Source organism: Apus apus, chromosome 4, assembly GCF_020740795.1.
Source record: "Apus apus isolate bApuApu2 chromosome 4, bApuApu2.pri.cur, whole genome shotgun sequence".
Taxonomy (NCBI): domain Eukaryota; kingdom Metazoa; phylum Chordata; class Aves; order Apodiformes; family Apodidae; genus Apus; species Apus apus.
The window spans coordinates 14,018,896-14,044,702 of NC_067285.1; the positions used below are offsets into that span (position 1 = coordinate 14,018,896).

Here is a 25,807-nt window from a genome sequence, read left to right on the forward strand (position 1 = left end):
TAAATTGTCCTGGGACCAGTTCTTGATATAAAAATTCATAGAAACCTGTTTTTCTGAGTGTGGTAACTTCTTGCCATAGTGCTGTAGTGTTAGAATTCACATTGGCCAGGTTGTTCTGTAAATTAAACAGTGACAGCTTCCCTCGGGGGAACAGCCAATGTATTTATGATGATGTGCTGATTACAGAAAATACACTGCAAGCAGAAAACAGCTGCAGAGAACAAACCTCTTAAAATAATACAATTACAAATAGCACCCTCAGTATTTCTAGTGGTGAGAGTAAAATACAGCATGCTAATGCAGGCTTCTGGTTTGCTTCCAAAGAAGAAAAGAGATGTGCGAAGAGGAGGTTGAAGTATGGTTGGGTGCACACACAGTGCCAATATGGAGTGGCATGTAATCCCTTTCTGAAGGTGAAGGGCAAGAACATGCCTCAGACCTGCTTTTTAGCTGTCCTTGTTTCTTGAAATTTCTGGGACTGCAACTCCAACAGCACTGGCCAGTGGCACACTGGGGTTCTCTGACTTCTGGGTGAGCATCATACTCACTGTCTTGGTTAAAAAAATTGAGATGTGATTAGATGACCAATAGTTTGTGCTACCAGTCTGATCATTATGAAACCTTGCAGGAGATGTTATGGGGGAGGGAAGTTCTTGGCTTTAAAGCTGATCTTTCTTCTACTGCTAATTGTTTGCTTTGAGGGAGATTTTAGAAATAAATTTCAATTGTTTTTTTTTTTGCCTAGACTGCTGTGTTTAATTTTTAAAAAGTCCCTGGTTTGTATGTTTAGGACAAGGCCTTGTACAGGCCAGTTTTGGACACAGTTTAGGATATGACATTGAAACTTGAAACAAAATGTTACTGGGAAGATAACAGAGGTGGGACTCTGCTCACAGGCTCAGGACACAAACAGACCTTGGAAGACCAGAGTTCCTTTGAACCTTTCTTCATGTGGAAACAAAAAATGAGAAGTAACTAGGGTTGCTTTGTGTGTGGTGGCTGTATGCAAGACAGAAGTTAGAGTAAGGACTGCTGTGGTGGATTTTGTGTGAGGGCTTGTGAAAATCAGGAGAGTGTGGCTGTCGCAGCTCCCAAGGCTGCTAATGTCTCATTTTGGAGGGCTACAAACAACAAAAAAAATGTCCTCAACTGCAAAGCACCTCCTTATGTCTGAGATGAGCTGTCACACTTTAAAATACAACATTCTACTTACGGCTATGTCGTGGATGTATGTGAGAGAGTTCAAATACTGAGAATGCCTTTTCCATCCACTCTTTGAGAGTAATTGATAAATAAGTGTAATGCCTTTTTAGAAGTCTGAGGTGTTTTTTTTGGTGTCTTTGTTATGTTCCAAGACCAGTCTCAGTAAAACATGTTTCAAATGCTGGGCAAGAAATAATCTGCTTAAAATGAAGAAATGTTTCCCTTTCAGAATATAGATCTGATTTTAAAGCAGATGAGATAACAACATTGGCACTCTAATTTGGAAGGACTTTAATTCACTTGCTTAAAAAGAAGAATCAGGTTTTCCATCTATGGGTTGCTGGCATGTACTAATAGACTGTTATTCATCTGTCTGTATTTTCTTTAAATCGTTTTTGAGCCTCCCTGTGTTGTCCTACTCTGCTGACATGTATCCCATGTGGCAAGAAGGAGTTTTGTATAATCACCCTGCTTTAATCAATAGAATAATTGATAAACCAGATAAGATTTAAACTGATTACCTCCCCGAGTAGAACTCCCTGAGGGCCTTGGACTCTCTTAATTTTGACATGTATGTTGTGTACCCCGTGGATGAAGTGCAGTTTGAATTATCTGTTTTTATTTGCTTAATGATGGGGAGGGTGTTAAAGTCAAATGTTTAATTAACCCAGCAATGGGCTGCGCTGTCACTTACACACACATCCAGCTGATTGAGATATCTCACCGAGAATACTGAATAGGAATGATAATGTGGCACTGAGATGGAAGATTGCTTTTTCAATCCATTTGCTGGGTCACTGCTTTGAATGTCTTATTGGATGAAAGGCATTCAGCCTGGGAAAAAAAAAAATCAGCATTTAAGTACATTTTGTTTTCCTGGCCCCTCTCCACCAAGAAGTTAACTAAAACAGATATGTTGTAGGTTTAATAAGCCATTCACATTGTACAAAAAGATGTGAATAGTGGATCTTAATAGGCAGTGATCTAGAGCTGCGTAATTTCCTATAGGAACAAAATGTTTGCTAGCCTCAAGGTATCTGAAGACGAGATGCTATATACACCTTTATCTTTCCTTCTTTGATTGCTTGACTACCCACCCCACTTGATGGTCTCCATAGCAGGTCCAACTGCTCTTCCTTACCCAGCAGAGTGAGATTTACAATAATATTTTGTAACTCCTTGCTATAGTTCAAGAAGATGGCATTTCAGAATTGGAATAATTTTGCAATAGCAGAACCTAGTAGTGGGCTTTTAAATTGCAAGAGGGGCTGTGGTGTCACCACATTCAAATTTGGCATAGCCAAATTAAGAGGATCCAGGGGTTTGTTTCTTGGGTAGCAGCTGTTAAAATTCCATGATGCTTGCCAGCCAAATGTTAAAATGTGCAATGCCTGATCTGTAGTTTTCCATTCTTTTATTAGAAGATAATAAATTTTTTTTGCTTAATGTGATGGAAGGTCAAGACATGTTTAGACCTTTTTTTTTTTTTATCACCGTGAGGGTTTTTAACAGCACTGTATGGAAGTAAACACCATGTATTGGAAGTTAACTAAATTTGCCCCATAGTCTAGCAGTGGATGATGCTTTCTGTAAAAAATACAGCTTTGGAAGCTGGAAACAGCACCAAGGCCTGCCTGTATGGACAAATAACTACTGTGAGGCAAGTCAAGGAGGTGGAGCTATGTTGCCTCAGCTGCTCCATGGTGACTCTGTAGGTGCCTTGAACCTATTCTAGATAGAAGACCTCGTTGCTTTGGCTGCAGGGTCACCTAGTTTACATTGTCTAAGACATAAAGATACAGGTGCCTGTACATACTGTGGTCTAGACAATACGCTGTGAATTCAGATCAATCTCACACTGCAGTGAGATCACTGGCTACCCATTTCTTCAAACAAATGAGCTGCTTTCATTCATTCACTGTTTTGAGGAGGGACTGGGCCTAGAAGGTAACACAGTGTTGTAGACAGAGTTTGGGGTTTGTTCATCTATGTTGTCATTTTTACTTTGGGCAAATAACTTCTGCTTCATTGCTTTTTGTACCTCCTTTCCCCTTCTCTGCAATGAAAACTAGGAAGGAGAAACCAATAAGAAAATAAAACAGTACAGCAAGATGAGGACAGAGTGATTGAGTTATATGTTTGGGAGTGAGAAAGTGACAGGCTATAAGGAAGGGGTGTCATGAGAAGTGGAGATGTTTTTGTCTGCTTGCCAGGAAAGCTCAGAATTAGAGGTTTTGGGGAAAAAAAAAAAAATCAAATTAATAGCTGTAGGCAATGACCAGGGATGCGAGGGGAAGGTGTTTCATAGTGAGACCAGTGAGGCAGTATTGGTCCTTTGATGGAAGTAGTTATAAAAAGTTAGAAAACAATTCTTCAAGGTGGACATGAAATCTACAGCAAAAGTAGCCAGTTTTACAATCCATTTCTTAGAGCACTTGCAGTTCCTATGTAGATGAAGTTGTAATAAATATTGTACCAAGAAAGTTAATCTGTGCCTGGAGAATTTTAATAAATAAAAAGTTTTAAACAACTCTCTCTGGATCCGTTGGCTCTTGCTAACTCTTGTTAGTACTAGAAATACGTTTTTGACATGGTTTTTGGATGTTGGGTTATGTTCAGAGACTGTAAAAGCTGACTTTGTGCTCTTTTTTCCCCCCTCTTACATTTTGGGGAAAAAAAGTCTCATTCCAGCATACAAGCCCACTGATAAAAGCTATGATTCTTGGGAGGGGGAGGAAAGAATCCTGTGATCTGACAATGTATTATTGCAAACTTCACTACTTTAACAATCTGGGAGGAGTGTTGAAAATGATTATTTGTGAAACAAAATGTAGCAAAATGATGGCAACAAAGAGCCAAGCCCTGTTGAGTCTTTTCTTCTTTGAAAAGCTTCTGTTGCATGCACTGTCACTCTTCTTGAAGTACATGTGGCACAACTGCAATCTGGCAGGGAAATTAACATTAGCTAAAACTGTTTGAAGACAAATTTGCGTAATAATTTAAAAAATTGGAGGTAACTTTAAGGTTATGCTGAAGAATAGAAAGGCAATACTCTTTTTAGTCAATGTGGGGAACAGATATGCAGGATAAGCAGCTTGTGAGAGACAAACCAAAGCACAGTGATAACAAGATTCAGAACAAGCCCTGACACCAGTCTTACATAAGTGGCCTGGTTGGATATTTGGAAGTATACCCATATTATGTGTATTATGAAGTTAATTGGATGTTTTCATCCATGCTTTGTGGGTATATGTGCTTTCTGTTCTTAAAAAGATGTAGATAGTCTTGAACTACTATAAGATTTTGGAGTACAAGATGTAAGCTGTAAAGTCATGCACAGAAAGTGCAAGCTATAAAAACATGTATACCTGTGAAGGTGCTGATCGATTTGTGCTATTTAGGAAAAGAAATTCTGAAACAAACCTGGCTGTGAAAAAAAATACAAACAACAAAATTCAACTAGAGGTCCTCAAGGCTTCTTAAGCTCTAACCTTGTTATGAGGAATGGGAAGTTGAACTGCCTAATGCAGATGTCTGAGTTACAAAAATAACCAGATGTCCTGATTAGCAGAAGCAAATGTTCTTCCCTTAATCCACGTGAAATTATATTCAAAGGCTCTCCGGATGTAATGCTTGTGTAAATAAGGCACCAACAAACATTGGAATAGAAAGGGCCATTGGCCAACTAGCTTGCAAGGCTTGAAAGCTTGAATATTAAAAACAAATTTACCACTGCTGACTCTCTTAAATTCACAGAACAGAAATGTTAAGCAGGGCTGCTTCCCAGGGAATGTGGAAGACTGTTCTCATTAGCTGTATTTTCTCCCGCTCTCTCTTCATCTGACTCTCTCACTCTCATGCGAGAAATGCATACAAAGTAAAGCTAGCTTTAAAAAATTTCCCTAAATAGCTTGTACCAAGCACCTGGTTTTTTATTTTTTAACTACAATTAGATTAATGCTCTTCAAAATGCATCTTTTCATCAGATCTTTGATATTTGTGCTGTCAGGGGAGTTGAAACTCAATGATCTTTAAGGTTCCTTCCAACTCTAACCATTCCGTGATTCTATGATTTTAACAAACTGAATTTACTGTTCTTCTCATAATGTTAAGATTCCTACACCCTTAAGTTACCCTTTGTAGCCAAGCAATAATTAAGAAGTTAAATAACTTGCTAATAAACTCTTCTTGATGTAATGAAGTTCCATTTTTCAAATCTCATTGCTTTGAAAATGTGTATTTTTCTAATTATTGATTGGAATGAAAAATAAGGAAAAAATATGAAGGATCCATTCTACAGATGTAAAAAACAGAATCTTGTCCTGGTTTTCAAGTGCAAAAAAGGTTGTTTAAACTTTTGTTGTAATTGACAGCATTAATATAGATGCAGACCAAACTGGGTCCTGCTTGAACATGTGTGTGTGTCTGGTTGGAGGAGCAGGGTTGTACTTCTCCATTGTCACTGCTGTCAGAGCTTCAATTTTAAGAGTTTAGCTTATAGTAAATACCTGATCTGCTCAGGTATGAACTTGAACTTCATTTCTTTAGGTACCACACAAATGTTCCAGGTGGGTATGGCAAAGTCTCTGTCATGGGGAGTTCATAAATATATTGGAGGAAAAAGAAGTCATGATTCTGTTCAGCTAACAGGATAATAGATACATAATCATGATGCATATGTGCATACCAGTCTGCAGGCACTGAGCTGGAAGGCTAGTTAAGCTTATTCCCCTTCCTTTTCTAATACTGGTTGCTGCAAGGCAGGCTGCAGTTTCTCTGCCTTCTCCTTCCATCATTCTAATGCTTAGCCATGAGCCCCTTGCAAAAGTACAATTTAACTTTAAACTTTTAAGAGCTGGGAAACTTGTCTGTGCCTTCATTCTGGGCTGAAGTCACCCCCTTGTGCCTACACATTGCAATTTATGGTGTTCTCTAAAAGGATCTAATCTTGGTGAATGTTCAGAGCAGCAAATGCCAAAGAGGAATAAGGTCTGATACTTATCTCTGCATTTTCATTGCTGTGGATCTCCCTGTGTGTTACAGCTGTCATTTTTATTTTATCTACTGAACAGAGAGAGAATTGCCTTCAAACTTGCAGCTTTCATACTTGTTTTTCTCCAAGAACATTACCATTGTTAAGGACTGCTTTTATATATTGTAGTGACTATCCAAATAAGCATGAATTTGAATGTTTTGGTCTTCATGATACGAGAAAAAAGGAGAGGCTATCCTTAAATGTTTTTAGTGGATGTTAGACACCCTTTTTTTTTTTTTTTTTTCAAGCCCTAATACTGCTTTCAGGCTGACATTGGCTACGCCAGGATTCATCCTAACACTGTTTAGAATTGGCTGAGATATTTATAAACTGACAGACAGCATTTATAAAATTGGGATGCTGACAGTCCCTTAATGATAACAATGGGCTTGGACTCATCTATCACTTACAAAGGTTATTGGAAAGGGAACGTAAGGCTTATGCGTGCCTCTGGTCTTAGACTGGCACTTATTTTCACACATCTCTCTCTCTCCTCCCTTCATCCCCCTCCCTCTTTCAGTCCACTTTGGCTGACATGGGCATCAGGCAATCACAGCTAATTTCTCCATACCTTTACCCAATGTTTTACCCTTGTCCTGTTTCCTCTGAACAATTGATGAAAATTAGAAGATAGGTGACTTTGTAGCACCTTGGCACAGCCCCCTGGCTCCCCTCCTCCTAAACAAGAGAAACATCCTGACTGCTAGCAGGCTGCCGGCTTGAATTGGGAAAGTATAACAGTGCATTGACTGACAGACTTAACCTGGGGCTGGGCGGGGGTTAGACAGGCCTTCTGCTTCCTTTTCTTTTCATGTATCACCAGTCTGCAGGCAGAATGCTGATGTACTTACTTTATTCAGTGGTTCCCTCTTGGCTGAGACACTACCCCTCTGTCCTTGGTGAGGAGGACCAAGTGCAATGTGGGGACACTTCAAGAGACATGAAAGAGGATGTCAGTTATTTTCAAGCTATGATAAATAAAACACTGTATTCAGTCAAGGCACCTAGGAGCCTGAGGGTTGGGTTGTATCAACAGTTTGCCCTGGAAAAGGGGAAATGCACTATTTCACTGGTGGCTGCTAGAGCATCTGTTTTAATGAGGTAACAGAAATACCAAGACAGCTACATCTGGCATCCAGTTTGCCCTTGAAACATTTACTCTACTGTAACTGTTTGGACACTGTGTTCCCACTGTATTATTTGCTTAGAGACCTGAAATACCCAAGTAGATTTCCTACATGCTGCTGGATCTGCTGATACCACTAAAAACATACCCTGACCCGCTTCTGTTGGAGCTGATGTTTATGCACGCAATGGCTGGAGCGAGACTTGATTGGCTTGAGGGGGTCTGTTTATCAGGGAACTCGATTAAAATACAGACTGCACATGACATCAAATTTGTAATCATTTTTCCACAGCAAGCAAGCATTTTCTGTATTGGATGCAGGTGTTTAAAGCAATAGTGTGTTTTAAGGGCCAGTGCAGCACAAATTCTGGCCTTTGGGATAATGATAAGTGTTTTGCCTGCATAAACAATATATATATATATATATAATTTTTTCCCCCTGAGGTCCACACACACCTAGTTTCTCTCAAGCTCATCATCTCTGTCAGGTTAATCAATAGGCACCGTATGGCAGAGGGTCAGTAATCAGTGTCATCGTGCCTTTAAATCGTGTTGAAAATTTGCTTAAAGCCTGGGCCAATTAACATCGAGATGATGAATGGATGGGTAGATGGGAAGAGCCTGGCGCTCAGGGGCTTTGTGAGAAGGAGATGCTCAGCTGTTGAGCAGCAGACACCAGCGAATAAAATCAGCCATTCATGTGAGCTCAGTCCACCCACTCTTAATGATAATGTCAATCTAGCAAAATATATACACATTGGAGTTGTCATGAGTTCATAAATCAAAGGAGTTTGTCAAAGGCATTCAGATTAACGAGGCAGCAGCAATAACAAGTCAAATTTGCATAGAGAATTGCCCGAATCTCAGTAAATTATGATCCTGTTTTTCATTTGATTATTTGCTAATGTCTCAAGAGGGAGAATGATTATATTAGCATGCAAAATCTACTCCAGAAGTAGAAAACTGAGGTATAGCAGACCAGCACATGATGACAATTAATCAGTTTCTGCATACTAGCATAAACGCGCAAGGCCCAGAAATGAACTCCTTTTTTTATTATTATTTCTCTTTGCTACTGATCCAAATGGTTCAGCTTGACAGAGACTTTATATTGCTTTAACAGTGTTCTGAATTGTGCCTGCAGGCAAGACATAGTTATGCAGCTATAACCAACCTATCCATCTGCCAACCAGATTGGAATTCTCCTATCCAAGGCTTCCATTAACCCCCACTGACAGCTCCAAACAGGATTAAGAATTTGAAAGCATAAAAAATAGTTGTGCTCTTCACATAGACACACGCTTCTTCCCCACCCCCGCCTCCCTACGCTTGGAAGAAGGCTGCGTCTGTACTCTTTCATAATTAGTGCAGGGCAGAACAGCACCAAAGAAAGCCTCCCCCAGCTGGCAGGGGTTTGATTTCCACCATGACAAGCGAGGCGGTTCTAAAGGTAGCTCTGCCCAATTGGTAGTCCCTGGGAGTGCATTTCTCTGTGTGTTATATCTCATTCCCAGCAGTGTTTTGCTGGGCTGTGTACACAAAATACTGCATGTCATCTCCCGTCAAACGCTTCCGTCTAGGGATCCCCGTATGCATTGTAGCATGTTGTGTTTAGTGGTGGAGGAGGCTTCATGGGGAGAGTTAAATAGTAATAATTTCATAGTTGTCTTTAAGGCAACCTGCCATGGAGTTATATTCTGTTAATTACAGGCTGAAGTTTTAAATGCAAATCAGATTTAAAAGGATCTCATCACAGACAGTAGCCATTTTAGGAAAAATGAGCTATGGAGGGCAGAGCTCTTTTACAGGAACGTCCTGCTAGAGGGAAATTGTGAAGGTTACAAAAAATGTGAGCTTGGGTTTCCTGGCTTTTCTTCACAGTGCTTCCACTGTCGTTGTGTGACCTTGGGCAAATAAAAATTTTATTTCACTTCTCTGTGGAGGTAGGGAGGCGGGCTGGGGTGGCAGTATTTATCTCACCAAGATTGATCAATTTGTGCTTTGGAGACTTAAGCACTTCTTCCCTTACCTTGCTTGTACTTGCTCAAAAGGAGAGACCCCTGCATTTAAGCGCAAACACCTTTGGCCAGTTTGGCTTTAGTCCGAAGGAGGGCTTGCCTGCAGGGTTTAAAAATTTTCCCTGATAGAAGGGATTTTTCAGCTTTTTGTATGCACTGTTTTTCTTCACTTCTTTCACCCTAATAAATTTCATCATTCCTCTACTCTGTGTCAGCTACAGTCGCTGCAGATCTTTAATATTCCCAGTGAGTACACCCAGCTTACCGTCTGGATGCCAAATGCTACTTTCCAGGTCTGTGCTGGAGATGTGTGTCAGTAACCACGAGAGGGTGCTCAGAGCGGTTCCTCCCTTTGTCTGCCTCTCTTGTGGCCGAGAGGGAGCATCACTGAAGTCCTGCTGAAGCAAACCTTATTCTGACCTCGCACATGTTTATCCCTCCTCCCACCTTGTTCAGCAAGGAGAAATATATAGATGTACTGTTTCAGTCAATTACGTTATGCTCTTCCCATGGCCAGGGCTAAGTGTTTCCCTAAGTGTTTCCACCCAGCTACAGTTAGTCCTGAAATATGCAGGGTCTTTTACCTGCACCAGGATTGATGGGTTTCCTATTCCTGAGAAATGAGCGGGAGTTATAAACATCTGTGCTTTTTCTTAAGTGTAATGCTTTCCAGTCATTCTGTCTTCACCAAGCGTAACTTACTTGTCGACAAAAGTGCACGAGCAGCGCTCCTCTTTAATAGTCTGCTATCGGAGCTGCTGTGTTGGTGCTGCAGAATGGTGAGACGCCAAGCTGTGAACCACCATATGCACTTGGCAGTCTTTGTCTGGTCTTTGTTCAGCCAACCTCTTAGCCTTGCCACCTATAAAGATAATGAATGCAAAATGGTCCTCTGCTTGCTCTTAAAATTAGATGCTAAGCTTAAGGAAAAAGTAGATAACTTGATGCTTTGCAGTAACTAGGAATTTCAAAACAAGGGCTGACAGTTCACCAGCAGCACTGGGTTTTCTGCTTAATGATGTTTTTTGAGGGAGGATCCTTAATGGCTCTGAAAGGCAAGAAGAATCTAGGATTTCACTGTTGTAGATAAATTGTTTGGAAGGGGAAATAATTTTGGCACCTACTGTAGGGATGGGTGTGGATGTTGAAAAAGCATCTAGAAATAGTAAACAGCCCCTCACACACCTGCCCAACAAAATGTATTTCCTGGAAAGGTATAGTAATTCACCTCAGATCTTTATGTTTCTTGTACTTGGTCTTTTTCTCTAAAAGACAAAATATAAACTCCTTACTTGAATTAACCACTTACTAAACTGTTTCATGAGCAGAAAAGAGCAGCTTTAGTACTTGACCTTCCTTTTTTGGAGATACGTGATTCTAGCTTGTATGTTTTTATGATCACAGTCCTTCCTAAGCTGCTTGTAATGTAATAACTTGGTCCTGGCTGAGGCCTCATATGAAAACTATTAAAAGCTGACCTCCAACAGCAATTTATCAGGCCTGTTTAGGATTGATTCCCATTATAAAACCCTTGTTACAGCATCCTGGATGTCATTGTACCATGAAAGTTCTGTGTCTTCTTTAAAAAAAAAACACATCTAGAATCACTAGTTGGTCTGCAAGCCTTGATTTACACAAAATCCTCCTGACCAGTTTATTACATGCCAAGTGGGATTTTTTTTGTTGTGTTTCCCCCTGCTTATCTACTGTTTGTCAGCAAACAGCTTCTACCTCTGTCCTGTGCCTGCTGGCTGTGCTTTTTCTTCCCCTACACCAGACCAGCAAGCCTGAGCTGCCTAGGCAGTGCCTGATCACGCAGCACTGCAGTGGGCACACAAGCACACTGCTCTTCTGATGGCTTCCCGCAGCCTGCTTGCTTTCTGCTAGCCCTGCTCTGCCACACTGGCCATTCACAGGGCCCAGCTCCTCCCATGCCAACAGATGCTACTTCTGTCTCCTGAGGTGCTGGACTGGAAGCTGGCTCTGCAAGAAACCGGACAGAGCTGTGCTCAGGGAAGGACAGGTTATTTGGGGGACATAGGGGGAAAGATACATAATGCAACTTCTGCCTTAAAATGCACACTCCTGAGCTTGTCTCCAAATAACTAGAAAACCACCCTTTTCCTGGCAGAGCTCTCCCTAAGCAGTTTTTCTGTATCTCTTTAAAACCTGTTTAGTTGCTCACTACTGAATTTGTGGGAATGTGGCCTAAGGCTCTGAATACTGTGGTGATCAAACTGATTTTAGATGTGTGTGTGGGATTCCCCCAAAGCTGGCTGTCATTACTCTGTTAACACCATGGCTGAACCCATGCAAAGGACCGCTGTCTTCCAGAGTATCTGACTTTGGCAGTGAGGACAGGATTCTCCCACATACCCAGGAGTTTTTAACCAAACATTTGCTACAGACTGTTCATGTCCTGAGATAAACTGTAGCCCATCTTTACTCTAAGGCAAGTAATAATTGGTTTCAATCATGAGGTTAACAGGGCAAAAGTCTGCTAGTGGTCTTTCTTAGCCATGCTGGAAAAGCCCTTCTATGTCTTCTTGTCCACCTTCTCTTCTTTTACTGATGTTCTTTTTTTGGAGATGGCATCTTAAGTTTTGGAGCATCAGTCTTCCGGGAAATTTTACGTTGCCAACAGTCAGGGGCAGGAGGGAAGAGTTTAGCCATAGTATCATACACTACCTACACAATTTTTATTTTTTTTTAAGAATCTCCTGACTACCTCTTTTACTAGTATTTAGCTCTGTCATAATTTCTTTGTGATTTTTGGCAGACAGACAGACTCAGTGCAATTTATAATTGTTAGGCAGATTAAAAGCATAGGGGCACAGGGAAGTGTTGCACCCATGAACAACCTTTTTTGTTTTCAACAGGTTCCACTGTTTTAAATAGTTATTCCAGGGTGTTCAGGAGCACTGGTGTTGCTATGCTGATCAAACCACCATTTCAGCTTTTCAAAGTGGCCATTATTGGTAGTTTCAGAGTAAATCCCTAAAGCACAGGCTTCTTTAGCAGGTATCTCCACAGTGGTGCATTGTTGTGTTGAGGAGGAGAAATTCTTTCCCTGCCATAACCAGCTATTTGGCTTAAAAGTACAAATTAGCCTCTAGTATTTGTATGTGTAAAATACAGTCTGTGTAGTACAAATATTTTTTCTTTTCTCCTTGCAGAGTAATATTAGGGCTAAGAACTGAATTAAAGCTTACTTTCTTTCACAGAATTCCTCTGAAAGAGAAGACTGTAATAATGATGAGCCCCCTAGGAAGATCATTCCTGAGAAGAATTCACTTAGACAGGTATGTGATCAGTCTCTTTAAAAATGCAATAAAACTTTCTAGCTATTTGAATCCTTAAATGCTTCTGGAAATTGAAGTCTAAGTTGTGGTCATGGAAATCCTTTCTTTTCTCTTTTGAAGTCTGAATGAGTAACATTGTACCCAGAAAAATCAGACATGCAGATTTAGCTTTCTGGAGAGTCTGATGACTCTTCCTGAAGAAATCTAGACTTCTGCATAGTGCAGCCAGCTGTGACTCTCTAGTTTTACCTTCCTCCATTTGATGTTTATCAAGACCTCTTCAGGTTTTTCTTCTGTAGTTGTTCCTGTCTTGTTTGTAGAATATTTTGCCTTCCAATTGTGCGTTCAAGAATCATAAAGTGTTCTAGAACAAGTAAGATTTTCATTGTCCTTGAAGGGAAATTTTCTTGGAGGTGATTTCCAGGTTAATAACCTGAAAAATTGCCTACTTTTGTTTCTTCAGCACTCATATAAATTACTAATGGGTAGAAAGGAGAAAGGGTAGACTGATAAAACAAGATCTCTTTGCCTTTTGTATATAGTAATGCAAACTTCTTTCCAATTCAGAAAAATTACTTTTTTAATGCCTGTGGTCAACAAATGGGGCCTGGCTTGTGATTTCTTTGGAATTTAAGTTGGATTTAGTGATTTCAGATCCTGCTTTACATAGGACCTTGCTCTTCCCACTGCAACCTGCAGGCAGCAGAAACAAAAATATGTCTGTCCTTCAGCTGCCCAAGTTTGCTGCCTGGTGTATCAGAGGAAAACCATTGATGAAAGTGACTGAAGTAAGTACCCCAGGCCACACGTTGCAGGAGGTGAAGAATCAGCACATTTTCTTTCACATCTTAGCTACAGGAGCTGCAGTCTCAGACAGAAGAATAGGATCATAATACACTGCCCCACTGCTATTTCCAAGAGGAAGTGTGTGTCAAAACCATGGTAAAGAAAGGAGTATCTTTCTGATACAGTATGTGTTCCAAGTTGGTTTTGAGAGGGTGGTGGAGTAGGGTATTTTGTTGTGTTGTGTTTTTTTTTAAAAAAACATAGTATTAGAAGTGCTTCAGTTTGTGGGAGTAGGTGTCACGTGAAGAACTGCCCGTGGCTAAGACAGGTCCATCTAACAGACATAGTTCATGTCAGTCTTTTAGACAAGAGGCAATATGCTATGATAATGAGTGAGGTCCCAGATACTGCTGAGAAAATTACCTTGTAGAATTGATTAAATATGTTACACGGGTACACCAGAAAACTGGGTTTTTCTCATCCTAGAGTTATCTTATTGATGGGAAGCCTTCAGGTTCAACAAGATAAGGCATATGTCTCTACTCCAAGAAAAAGTTCATAGTAGGAGATGTTATAGTCAAAAGTAACACAAGTTACCTGTCATGTGTGCCTTCTCATTGTACTGAGTCCTTCATCATGATTATTATTTAAGGAGGAGACAATTACTTACAAGCAGTATTCTACAGATCAGGAAGGTATGGTTTCTTGAGTTGAATTTCCTTTCCATTATATTTCAATCTGCAAAAATGTTCTTAGTGTTCAGGGAAAGCTGTCTTCTCCACAGCCCACAATTCATTGTAACCAAGGTGCCTAGATATCAAGAATACACCTAAAAAACACTGGTACTGTCTAAATATTTCATATTTAAAGTAATTTACAAGGATGTTGTTCATGACAAAGATGGTTGGCTGTGTTTCAGGACATTGTTGAGATGTTGTATTAGTCTCCATCTTTGACCACAACTCTCTTCTTTCCTTCAACCAGTTCACAATTCACCTCACTACCTGATCATCCAGACCATGCTTCCTCAGTTTAGTTGCAAGGACGTTGTGCGAGATTGTGTCAAATGCTTTACTGAAATCAGGATTAACCACATCTACTGCACTACCATAATCTATCCACCTGGTTATGTCCTCATAAAAGGCTATCAGATTGGTTAAACTTGACTTCCCTTTGGTAAAACCATGTTTCTGTTGTCCTTGGCCTCTCTTACAAGGCTTAATTCCAAGGAGGCCTTGGCTTTCCTAGTTGCCTCCCTACATCCTCTGGCAACAGTCTTATATTCCTCCCACCTGGCCAGCCCCTCATTCCATGATCTGTAGACTCTCTTCTTCCACTTGAGTTTGCCCAGCAATTCCCTCTTTAACCATACAGGTCTCCTGGCTCTTCTTCTTCAGGGAATATGTGATGTCTTGACATGTTCAGCTGTCGACAAGTTTATGTAAAGATGCATTACCTTTTCTTGCCTTGTTTCCTGTGCTGGTATGCAGCCTTAGCCATAAAGGGTGGGTTTGTGGAACAGACATACCAGGAGATGAAGATAATAGGAAGGTGTGGTGGTTACTTAAGCATCTGAGGTTGTAAGGAGGGGCTGAAGGCACCCATTGCTCAGTGCTAAGGACCTCTTACTTGGAGAAACAGGTTGATTAAAATGTTTTATGGAGAAGGGTGACTTCAGCAGTCTCAGTGAGTGCAGCTGCGTTGTTGGCATGCTGGAAGTGGGAGGCACAGCCACTCTTAGGTGCTCGAAGGATATGAAGGTAGGAGGGACATGGATATTAGCATTGGGAAAGGAAACAGAAAAAGGCAATGAACTTGACGCTGTTGGCTGGAACAGTGTAAAGATACAAGCTATGACAGTAAGGATTCAAACATTCAGTTGTTGTTGAGTGCTTGATGTGACAAAATTATGTTTTGAAGGGGTAAACAGAAAATCTAAGTATGAAAACACTTTAGAAAAAACAATGACAAGTGACAAAAGTTTTTGGCAACTTTATTTAAGCTAACAAACGAATTTTCACACTACAAAGTTATAAATTAATTTTAATAGGCTGATCCAGATGGTCCATTTGGAAAATGGATAGCTTGATCTGTTGAAAATTAAACTAAATTTATCTCTCTCATACTTCAAACTGAAGTAAGCGTGAGAAGAGTGCCCATTAAGTCCAGCTCATACAGATGGACCAGCAGGTCACACATGGGACTAATCTGATTCATTTTAAAAATAAATGCATGAGTTATTGAATCAGGTTCCTGTTTTCAAGCCCTGCGTGTGAGCGTGTGTGTGTGTGTGCTGCCCTTTCAAAGGGACTCACAAATGCTTCAGTGCCTTTTTAACCTGTGTGTTTCCATTTTAATTCAACTTCCTTGCCAAAAAACATAATTAGTTTTCAGTGCCTATCATTTAGCGTTAGACCCAAACACTAGATTGATTAGGTCAGGCATTTGTTATTTTAAGGGCTATGTCTCCATTCTTTATTTATGAAGAACATGAGCTCAATAGTCTTGGGGAGTGAGCTGGCCTTTAGAAACTGGGAAGGGGAAGCTCTCTGGGGGCCCCTCCAGCCTTTTAGCTTCTGGGTGTTTTTAACAGAGCTATGAATGCAGATTTGTAAATTTATTGCAGTGCCATCTGGTTTTTTTGCAGGAACCGTATTATTGTTGGCTCGTATCTGTCTATTGTGGTGGTCACTCCCTGGGAGCTTGCCCTCATAGTCCTAAGGAAAGTGATGAATAGTGGGGGTCAGCATGAATAGGTCACAGGGCAGCTGTCCGGGGCTGCCCTGAACTTGATTACCCCGCTGGTTTTTAAAGACAACAGGCACAATGCAAGTTGTTTAAAACCCTCCCTCCCTTCTCTTCGGTGCAGCAATAATGAAGTGCCTTTTGCTGCTGTGGTTTGTCTGTGGGTGAAGGTGCCTTGTGGGGAAATGCTGGCAGCAGCGAGGCTGCTGTGCTGTACCTCCTGCAAACCTCACATTGCACTCTGCTGTCTTTCTGTCAGCTTCCAGATGGAAGTCCGGGGGAAAAAAATCCCTGTCTGCTACCCCATTCAAACAGGCCCCTTAGCATTTTCAAGAATTTTACCTCTTACCATTTTGGTGTGGAATATTACCTAAATTCGCTCTTACAGATCTGAGATAATTTTGTAAAATTACATGTGGCACCTAAAACACGCTCTAGGCGCTATTTCAAAGTTAAAATAGGCATAGTTTGATCTTAAGAGTTTAAAGCCAATACAAGCAAACTAAGAATCAGATCACAGTTAAAGAAGGCAGAGCAAAGGAAAGACAGAAAGTAGCAGCCATCAACTGTTTACTTCCAGCTGGTACCCTCATCCTGCATTTAGGGCTCCCCTCCAGGCGTATTTCTCCTCCTCAAAAGTGTTTCTTCCATGCAGACTTGAAGCCCTTTTCAACTGTGCGGAAAGTTATGTACTGGGGAGAGAGTGAGGGTCCTTTAGCTCCCTCCCTGCGAGGAAGACACTGCAGTTTGAACTTGCCTTCTGTTGGAGAGTTGGCAAGGCAGGATATACCTGGTCTGTAAAGTTTTCCTGGTTACCTCATCTTTTACACTATTAATGCCAGTTTGTAAGGTGGTTGAAAAGCCTCCTGAAATTACTACAAATGCATTCTTAGTCTTACTTTTAAGATTATTCTGTTTAATTTTTTTCTTTATTTTCAAACAACAAAAAATAATTTCCATTCCTCTGTGGGACTTAATGCATGTTTAAAAAGTAGCCAAGGTGTGGGTTGTTCTGGAGTCTTAAGTTGCAATGGGCGTGCTGCCTTGTGGCAGTAAGGCCACTGGGCTCTTTCAGCATTAGTGCTAATAGGAATCTGTCACCCCACCGCATTTCTGCATTCCTCTGTAATTGAGTAAATTGCAAGTGTTGTCTGCTCCCCCCTGCCCTTTGTGTCCATGTCCACTTACCATCCCAAGAACGTGGGCAGTGATAAATAAAGCTCTGAACAGGGCTCTCAACTCTTTGAAAGCAGCGTGTTGCCAGCCCCCTAGTTATATTTCTTTAAGTGTTTATGTTTTTCTGTATTCTTTCTCTTGTGTGGCTGGAACCCTGGGGATCCAAAGCCATGAGAGAGGCCAAGAAGCTAACAAAGTAGCTGTCCCCTTGTTAGCTTGTTCTTTTCTTCTTTAAAAAACAAGACAAAAACCATCTGGCTCAGGGCATTACATTTTCCTCCCCCATGCACCTCTATAGATGAAGAGTTTCACCTGCAGTGAGGGTTTACATTGATTAGGGAGAGAGCAGTAATTCAAGCCTCCATCCACTTCAGTGGTACTTTGCAGTCTTTAAAGGTGCTGACCCATTGAGTTAAACTGTCAAGGGAGGATAAAAAAGGATCTTCATCCCAGGAGGTAACAGCTGCCAGGTTTTCAACACCTTGCACGCTGCTGGAAAAATGTCACAAATTGTCAATGGAAAGAAAAATCACTTGGCTGCCATCTTCCCTTAATGATGTGCCTTATAAAATGAAAGATTTAAGGGTTTAAAAATCAGCAAGTAGCTATCAGGGAAAAAAAAAAATAAATCCTGAGGGCTTTTGAAAAATGGGCCCAAGAAGATGTATCCCAAAAGACTGTAAATAATGCATCCAAGTTGGAATAACTGGATCAGGTTGGGGTGACCATGATTATCTTTGCACAGTGGGACAAGAGGGAAGTGAAAGCAGCAGCACACAAGTCTTAACATTACTATGCCTGTATTAAAAAAACAAAAAAGCCTGGTTCATAAGCCAGTGAACTGAGAGAAGACATACTGTATTTCTGCTCTTTTGAGGACAATTTGTTTTCAAGCAGCTACCAGATGGCTAAATACCACGACATTTCCTTTTTCCTTTTTTTTTTTTTCTTCTTTAACAAGAGATCCACTTCTCCTTCTCTTTGTTTTTGTTTGTTTTAATGCTTTTAAATCGCTGAACAACCCTGTGGTGTTTGGGCATTGTGGCATACTCTTTTTTGTTGTTCCCCCCCCCTCCTGCCCCCAAATTGATGGATGAGGAAAAAAAGATCTTCAGCTTTAATGTGATTTCAGATAACGAGCAGATTGAAGTAAAGCTTTTTGTTTGTATTGTCTTGAGTTTTTTTGGTTTAGGGGCCCCTTTTTTTCCCCCCGCTGTTTGTTTTAGGTAAGTCATTTTAATTGTATGGAGTAATTAGAAGGTACACACAGCCAAGGGAGCTTTGTTATGGTAATTGCTCAAGAAAACCCACTCCCCAACTTCCATTGCCATGTGTTGAGACATGCCACGTCTTCCCTCTAGTGGCGATATTAAGGACTCTGGCTTTCACAGTCGGCAAGGTGTAATTGTAGTATGACAAACTGTGCTTTAGGGAAAATCCTGCAAATGATCTAATGTTTTTGTTTAGCTGGTCTTTATTTTGTCTTAAAACGTTGTGTGGAGACTACCCTTCCCAAGGCTGGGCTAGGGATAGCAAAAATTTCATCTTAAGAAAATAATCACAGTGAGTCCTGGATAATGTCTTACAGCTTGACTTAATTCTAGTCTTCTTTTTAATTGCCTTTTTATAAAAACGTTTTTAAATTTGTTGAGATTACTTTATTCTTTCAGAAGAAGCACCTCATTTGAAATAAATAAATAAATTGCATTTATTTTAAATAGTCCATGTGAAAGACCTTTAAAGGGTAATTAATGCAAGTCTCCTAAGACTCTAAGTAAGATGAAAGTGATCTTTCCAAATCTGCTGGAGTGATTTGTTTATATAACTTCCCACTTCTACAGAATTCTTCTGAGTCTAATAACTTTTTTTTTTTGTAACTGTTTGGCAATTTGTGCTTAGCTACAAAAGCCCTTGTTCAAAAAGAACAGCTTAATAATCTTTTCCCGGAAAATGATTTGAAGGGAGCGTATGGGGTTTGTCTTTTTGCTGTGTTTTTATTAGTGTTATCTTTCTCTGATAAATCATGTAATTATTAACTATTGGGGGGGAAATCTTATTGAACTCCTGGGTTGCAGCTTCTATTAAAAAGTGGAGCTTTGTTCAAAGACTGGGGATTCTAGGAGTAAATGGCCAAAGAAATGGATTTAAGTTGGCAGAAAAGCTGCACACACACACAGTTCCTCCTGGGGTTTGAGGCTTCAGGTTGGCATTCAGCATTTGTCCAGAGCTACACAGACAAGAGTAGAAATGTTTATGTGTTTATGTCAAAGAGGAGGATCATACTTTCTTTAAAAAGAAAAATGTAGCCAAAGACACTTATGGAATGAGATCAGATGCAGCTCTATCTTTAGTGAACTATAGTCTATCGTCTCTGTGGCACTTTAAGCCTTTGGCTGAGAGCGAATACAGCTTTGTGGTTCCCCTGCTTCTGACATGATTTGGTGCTGCCATATATTTGTTGGGTGTTTTTTTTTTTCATTAGAGCTTATTTTGCTATAGGGCTGCTTAACACTGTTTTCAAACGGCTTTTGCAAGGTTAAAGGAATGCGGCTTGGTAACAAGTTTGTGTCATTTTAAATATATACCTCCCAGTAAATAAGGAGGAGCCTTGCAATCAATCCCTTTTAGTGTGTTATATGTTTCACCTGACAACTAAGCCCTCTATTGATTAACCATTACTTTGTTAGATAATCTTGTGTCATTGAAGCCACTGTAAAAATTAAACTCTTTAAAATGTTTTACCCTAGCAGCAGTGTGAAAATTGAAAACTTGTTCAGAATTACAGCCAGCTTCCACAAAGAGGGTAGTTTTCAACAAACTGGTTTATGTTTGCATGCTTTATATGTAATATAAAAACATCTTAAAGCACTCCAACGCAAAGCTATCTGCCCATGGCTTTGAACTAGGCTACCATTTCAGACTACTTTTCCTTGGTGAAGAACCTCTTATCTTGATGAAAGGTGAAGAGAAACCTGAACGGTTTTGGTGCAAATTAGACAAGATTCGTAAAAGTCAGGTTTTAAAGGTGAGCTTGAGAAATTTGCTTTTCTGAGGCTTGGTTCTGGTTTTAATTTTCTTGGTTTTCTTCCAGGTTAGTGTTCCCATAGGCATCAGAGCGAATGAAGGAAGGTAATCCGATGTTGCAGTTTAGCATGAAGACACCGTCAAATATTTCACCTAAAATGTAGGGCTCTGCATTATTACTTGGTATGATATTCACTCTACTTTCAGTTAGGTCTATTCACTAGTGACTCTTAGTGTGCAAACACAAATATAACAATACCAGATGAGATCAAACCTCTATGTCCAGCAGTAATCTTGTGTCTCACAATAGCCAGTAACTGCTGCCTAGAGAGAAACATTAGAAGAGGGCAGTCACATAGTACTACCTGCATGATACGTTGTCCCAGCTTCTCATGGCTTGACTTTGTGAACCATATGCAGCTTCTTTGCAACAATATCAAGACGTTTCCATTGAGACCTACTGAGTAGCATGACATTACCTCTTTTTTTTCCCCCATGGACTATAAGGGAGATCTAGACTTTCATCTGAGGTTTTACTTTAAACCTTTTAAAACAAATTGTAGAACATACACATTAATCTTCTTTTTATTCATGCCACATGTCTAATAATGTGAAAATTCTTCTGTGAGAATGTGAAAATAAAACCAAAACTTTGTAACTTTGCGAACATAATAATGGACATTGAACTGAAGATCACTGTGTTTTATTCTCAAATCTGTGTTCTGATGGGTTGCATCCATTCTACTTGCTCCTTTTAATTTTCTTTTTCCCCCCACTACTTTTATTGAGAAACAAAGAGCTGCTGACGGACTAAATGGTACTCAGGTAGTTTGGCACTTAAATAGATCTTTATGTAATGAAATTACTGTGTAAAAGGTGATTCTCACAGTAAAAGCATGTTCTTGTCTCCTTTCTGTGGCTGAAAAGGTTGAGAAAGAGGGATTTAAGTATCGTTGGCATGTTGTGAAAGGGCAGAGAGATATTGAGAACATGGGAATGCCAAGGTCAGTGAGACCCAGTGTGCGCTTGTCCAGTGCCAACTCCACATCTCTCAGTGGAAGATGCTGTTGAATGAGAGCAAATGGATCTGACAGATCTGTATGCTGCATTTGCCTTCTGCTCCTGCAGCATCTACCACTGTTGCACTAGGCGTGTCAGGGGATATCTCTGCTGAGTACTCTATGGGCATGCTGTCCATGAGTTTGCTTAATCCCTTTTCCACTTGGTGATGTTGTTTCCATGGTGTCCTGGGGCAGCAAGCTCAGGAAGTTCACTGCCTGCTGTGTGAATTGTATCTGTTTTATATTTATGCTATGCTAGTCCCATCAAGTGTCACTAGTCCTGGTATTGTGGGATTTGATGAACAAGTTATGCTGGAAATTCTGCTGGTGCTGTACACACCAAAACGTACTGTGTAGATGAAAATAATAAAAATTAAGCAAGACATTGGAATAATTATTTGTATCTACATTCTGACATACACATAACTTTTAAATAGTGTAACAGTGCACTTCTGTCCTTCTCAGAAAGTTCTAGGGCTTTTAGGTTTAGCATTTCATATTGTGTCTTTCCATTATGTGCTCTTTCCCATTTGTAAATGTGAGAGAAAGCCTGTTGCTGAGCCCAGCTTTTAAAAAGCTGGCTTGCTACCAAGGTTTGTGCATACCTGTCTTGGGAGGAAAAAACCTGACAGGATCTGAGTTCAGTTTATGGTTCAGTTCATGGAGCGACAGGCTTTCTCTGTTTGCTTTCAGTAGTTGTTTCTGTGGCTGAGCTTTTCATCTGCAAAGTAGAGTTAGCTTTCTTCAAGTCAGAGCTCCTCATAAAATTTACAGTATGTAGCAGATAAGGTGTGCAGAAAGAATGCTACAGGAATTTTAGGAATTAAGTTGCAAATGAAAGAAATCAGATTTATGATAAATGGGTTAAATTACACAAATGTAAATAATGAACAAAGAAACTTCTCAACTCTTTATGATTTTTTGCCTTCAGAATCTGTTTGAATTTAACTAACATGATGCTTATAAAATGAGGTTTACATGGTATTGTCTGAACATCAATACAAAGCAGATGGTGTCAACTTTCTGCCCACCAGTTGAGCCACTGCATCTAAACTACAATTTATAGTAGTTTATGCCATTCTGATCTTTCTTCTGAGGAGAAAGTGCTCTGCATACCAGAGTGATGGTTTTATGATGTTGGCAAATATTTGCAAGAGGCTAAGTTGAGTCCATCAAACTTCTCTTTGCTTGTGGCCTAATCCCAGTTTGAATCTGAATCTCCCCTGCTGAAAGATGCACTCTGTTCATCAGCACATCACTTGGAAAGGATTCACATTTGAATTTTTCATTTTATCCTTCTGAGTCCAGAGTCAGAAGTTGCTAGCTGGCTGCTGGTTGCAGCAGATACCAATGTTAAAAATTGTAAGGAGATCTGCTGGAGCTAGGATATTCTGCATTCCTGTCCATCACTGGTGGTTCTCTGGTTAGAGAGCTCACTGAGAAATAGAACACGAACTGCTAAAGTGTAAGTAGGGTGGAAAGGACTATACGATGGAAAGGACTATGACTTCCTGAATTTCCGCAGGAGTGTTTGTAGTGTGCAAGACCAGTACAGCTCCACCTGAGCCAGTATACTGATTTCCTGTGGTGGACAGTAAGAAATGCTTAATGAGGACTGTAAGAACTTAGGTGAATAATGTTATAAACTGATTGCTAACACTCAGTTCACTTGTGCTGGTTTGTGTGTTGCTGCTGCCTGCGTCTTGTGTGGAGTCAGGCCTGTGGCAGAGGGGCAAAGAGGGGAGATCATTTGTTTGGTGCTCAGCATGGAGGGAGTCTGGCTCAGATGACATAGCTTTGAAGCAGAGGCGGAGTTTTAGGAGCCCTTAGCATGCCAGTGTTGCCCGCAGGTTTTGTAACCTATGGCATGTTTCAGGTTGAATTAGTTTCAAATTGAACAAATAGAAATCTGTAGCAAGCCCTGAAAGAAAGATCTTCAGAGATTGCCAGTGAATACCACAGGGAAAGAACTGATGGGCAGTTCACTACAAATCTTAGTGTGTCCTCCCCTTAAGGCAATCTTAAAAATATCATGAATGTTACTAGGTTTTACTTAGGGCTCTTGGAAATGTCTTTGTAGCAAGTTTAATTTCTTTCTCTTTCCTCCTGGATTTTCCCCAAACAACTGTTTGAGGTAGCAACATCTCTGTGGTCCAGTTACTACTCTTGGAACGAAGCAAGTTTGTTCTTGCTTTTGGGCTGCCACTTTTGCTTGTGAGCAGATTCCTGTAAGTGGTGACAGGGACGGGAGTTTTAATCTGACACTGGAGCTCTTAGGTGCTACTATGCTCCTCCTACTAGTAGAAAATGTGAACTTAATCAAGTAGTAATTTGAAAGGTTTTGAAAGTAGGGGGGAGGGTCTCCATTAGAAACTTCTAAATTCTTCAGACATCTTAGTTCAAGGAGCCAGATTAACCAAAGTGTAATTTTAAGCACATTTCATAAGTACTGCTCGTATGCTGTGTTTAAAATGGGATAGATTATGAGTATTGTGTCCTGCAAAGACTCTGAAGTCTGCAGCCTCAGTGAGAGTCCCCTGGGCAGAACAGTGTATGACTTAAAGAAAAAAGACAATCTCCTTTAACAGAAAAAGCTTTCAAAAATTTGGAAGATTAAATACAAGAAGTGAGATGTGTCCTGCAGTTGCTCTGTTCTGAGTATAACTTTTCTACTGTCCCCATATGTTTTTACCTGACAAAGATAGGGGGATGTTTATTAATGGTTGACACGCACTGTGATAAACTAGCATGTAGAAATCATCTTGCTTTATTGGTTCAGTTATGCAGCATTTTATGAAAAACCAAGAGATTGAAATCAGTTACTTTTTCCTTTTTCAAAGGAGAAGAGGAGGAAGAATCTGTTTTTCTTTTTCTTCTCTGTATCTGAAAACTATACAATTGTACATAGCCTCTCAGAGCACATCCATGCCCTCAACATAGGCTTTTGCTGTAAAGTAGTTTATTTTGGTTCGAGACATTTACACCTTGGGAAAAAGGAAATGTAGTAGAGTTGTTGTGGGTTCCTGTGCCAAAAATGTGATGCCTGAAAGAAAATCATACTCTTCAATTCATAACCATTTTAATCTTTCTGCAGACCTACAACAGCTGTGCCAGACTGTGCTTAAACCAGGAAACAGTATGTCTAGGAAGCACTGCTATGAAGACTGAAAATTGTGTGGCCAAAGTAAGTAAGAGAACAGTTTTGGTTTTCAGGATTTTTTAGCAGATTGTTAATCTAGAAAAAGGTCCTATTAAAAATTACAGTTAGAAAAAAAAATTAAATAGAAAGCAAGTGTTTTAGGTAGGCTTTTCTGTCCTTCAGTGTGGAGTTTTCTTCAGACTTGCTGGTTTTCTCTGTTGGAAATGATTACTTGAATCCTGAGATATTTAGGATTGAAGTTTTCATTCTGCTCCACAAGTAATAGGCTTTTCCAGAGGGATGACCTGTGCCTGCCGTGTAATTAGCTGTGGCAACTTCAAATGATAAATGTTTGGATATACGCTAAAAATACTGTATGAGCTCTCTTTGTGTCATGGTTTCCTTTCTTAGCTACCAGAGGGAAGGTGCAAAAAAGAAAGACCTTTCAATTAAAATACAGTGAATGCTGTATGTAAGGTAAAAGGGAGATACGGCAGTCAGAACTGTAAGAAAATAGATATATTAGCCCATCAGAGAAAAGTGATTCCTTGAGAATTGTAGTAGATGTGATTGAAAAGATAAGGTGCCATTTAGCCACTCTCTTTTCTTAAAATTTGTGTAATTAGAATAAAAGATCATGCATGTAGGGCTGTTGGTGAATGGCAAACATTTGAACTGTGATGCAGTGTGTATGGAAAGGCTGCCTGAAGGATGCATTGAGCCTTGTGTGAGCCTCATATTTCCACTGAAAGGGAAGTTAGAATGGGCATGCAGGACAGATCAGTGCATGCAGCCATCTGTTACCAAAACCAGCTGGCATTTTGTTGCTTCTCTGTCACCACAAACCTGATCACTCAAATGCCTGTTTTCTCTTTCGGTTATTTGTTCCTTGATCTTCTTGAAGGCCTTTTTTTCCCAACTTTGAATGATTGTTAAAGGTGCCTTGTCCCTTCAGGTCCCACTCTTTATTGACCTTTAAGATAACTTCCCAGCTAAATGTTTGTTGAGATTTTGCTGGAGAAATTTGGATGTCCCATAACTTTTGTTTCCTGTCAGGGAACTGGCCATCAGAAAAGTCTGTCATGGTGCTTGCAGGTGGCTTAGTGCTTGTAAACTGTGCTTGACATACCAGGTCATCTTCCAGTGGACAAGCACTTCTGAGAAAAGCTACCAATCTTGGCACAAAGTGCTT

At 40.2% G+C, this 25,807-nt stretch overlaps 1 protein-coding gene across 11 annotated transcripts in view; it reads left to right on the forward strand.

Annotated features, from left to right (window-relative positions):
• The window catches only part of BTRC (beta-transducin repeat containing E3 ubiquitin protein ligase), a 119,435-nt gene that overhangs the window by 35,551 nt on the left and 58,077 nt on the right, over nt 1-25,807 (forward strand). For 9 of the 11 annotated variants that reach the window (XR_007889327.1, XM_051617467.1, XM_051617470.1 and 6 more), the window contains 2 exons: nt 12,607-12,684; nt 24,571-24,660. Coding sequence is in view for 10 of the 11 variants with exons in the window: in XM_051617467.1 (XP_051473427.1) it covers nt 12,607-12,684; nt 24,571-24,660 (168 nt within the window). In the remaining variant the exon portion in view is untranslated. The remainder of the gene's footprint in view (nt 1-12,606; nt 12,685-24,570; nt 24,661-25,807) is intronic. The other 2 variants (XM_051617473.1, XM_051617472.1) reach the window with 2 other exon arrangements.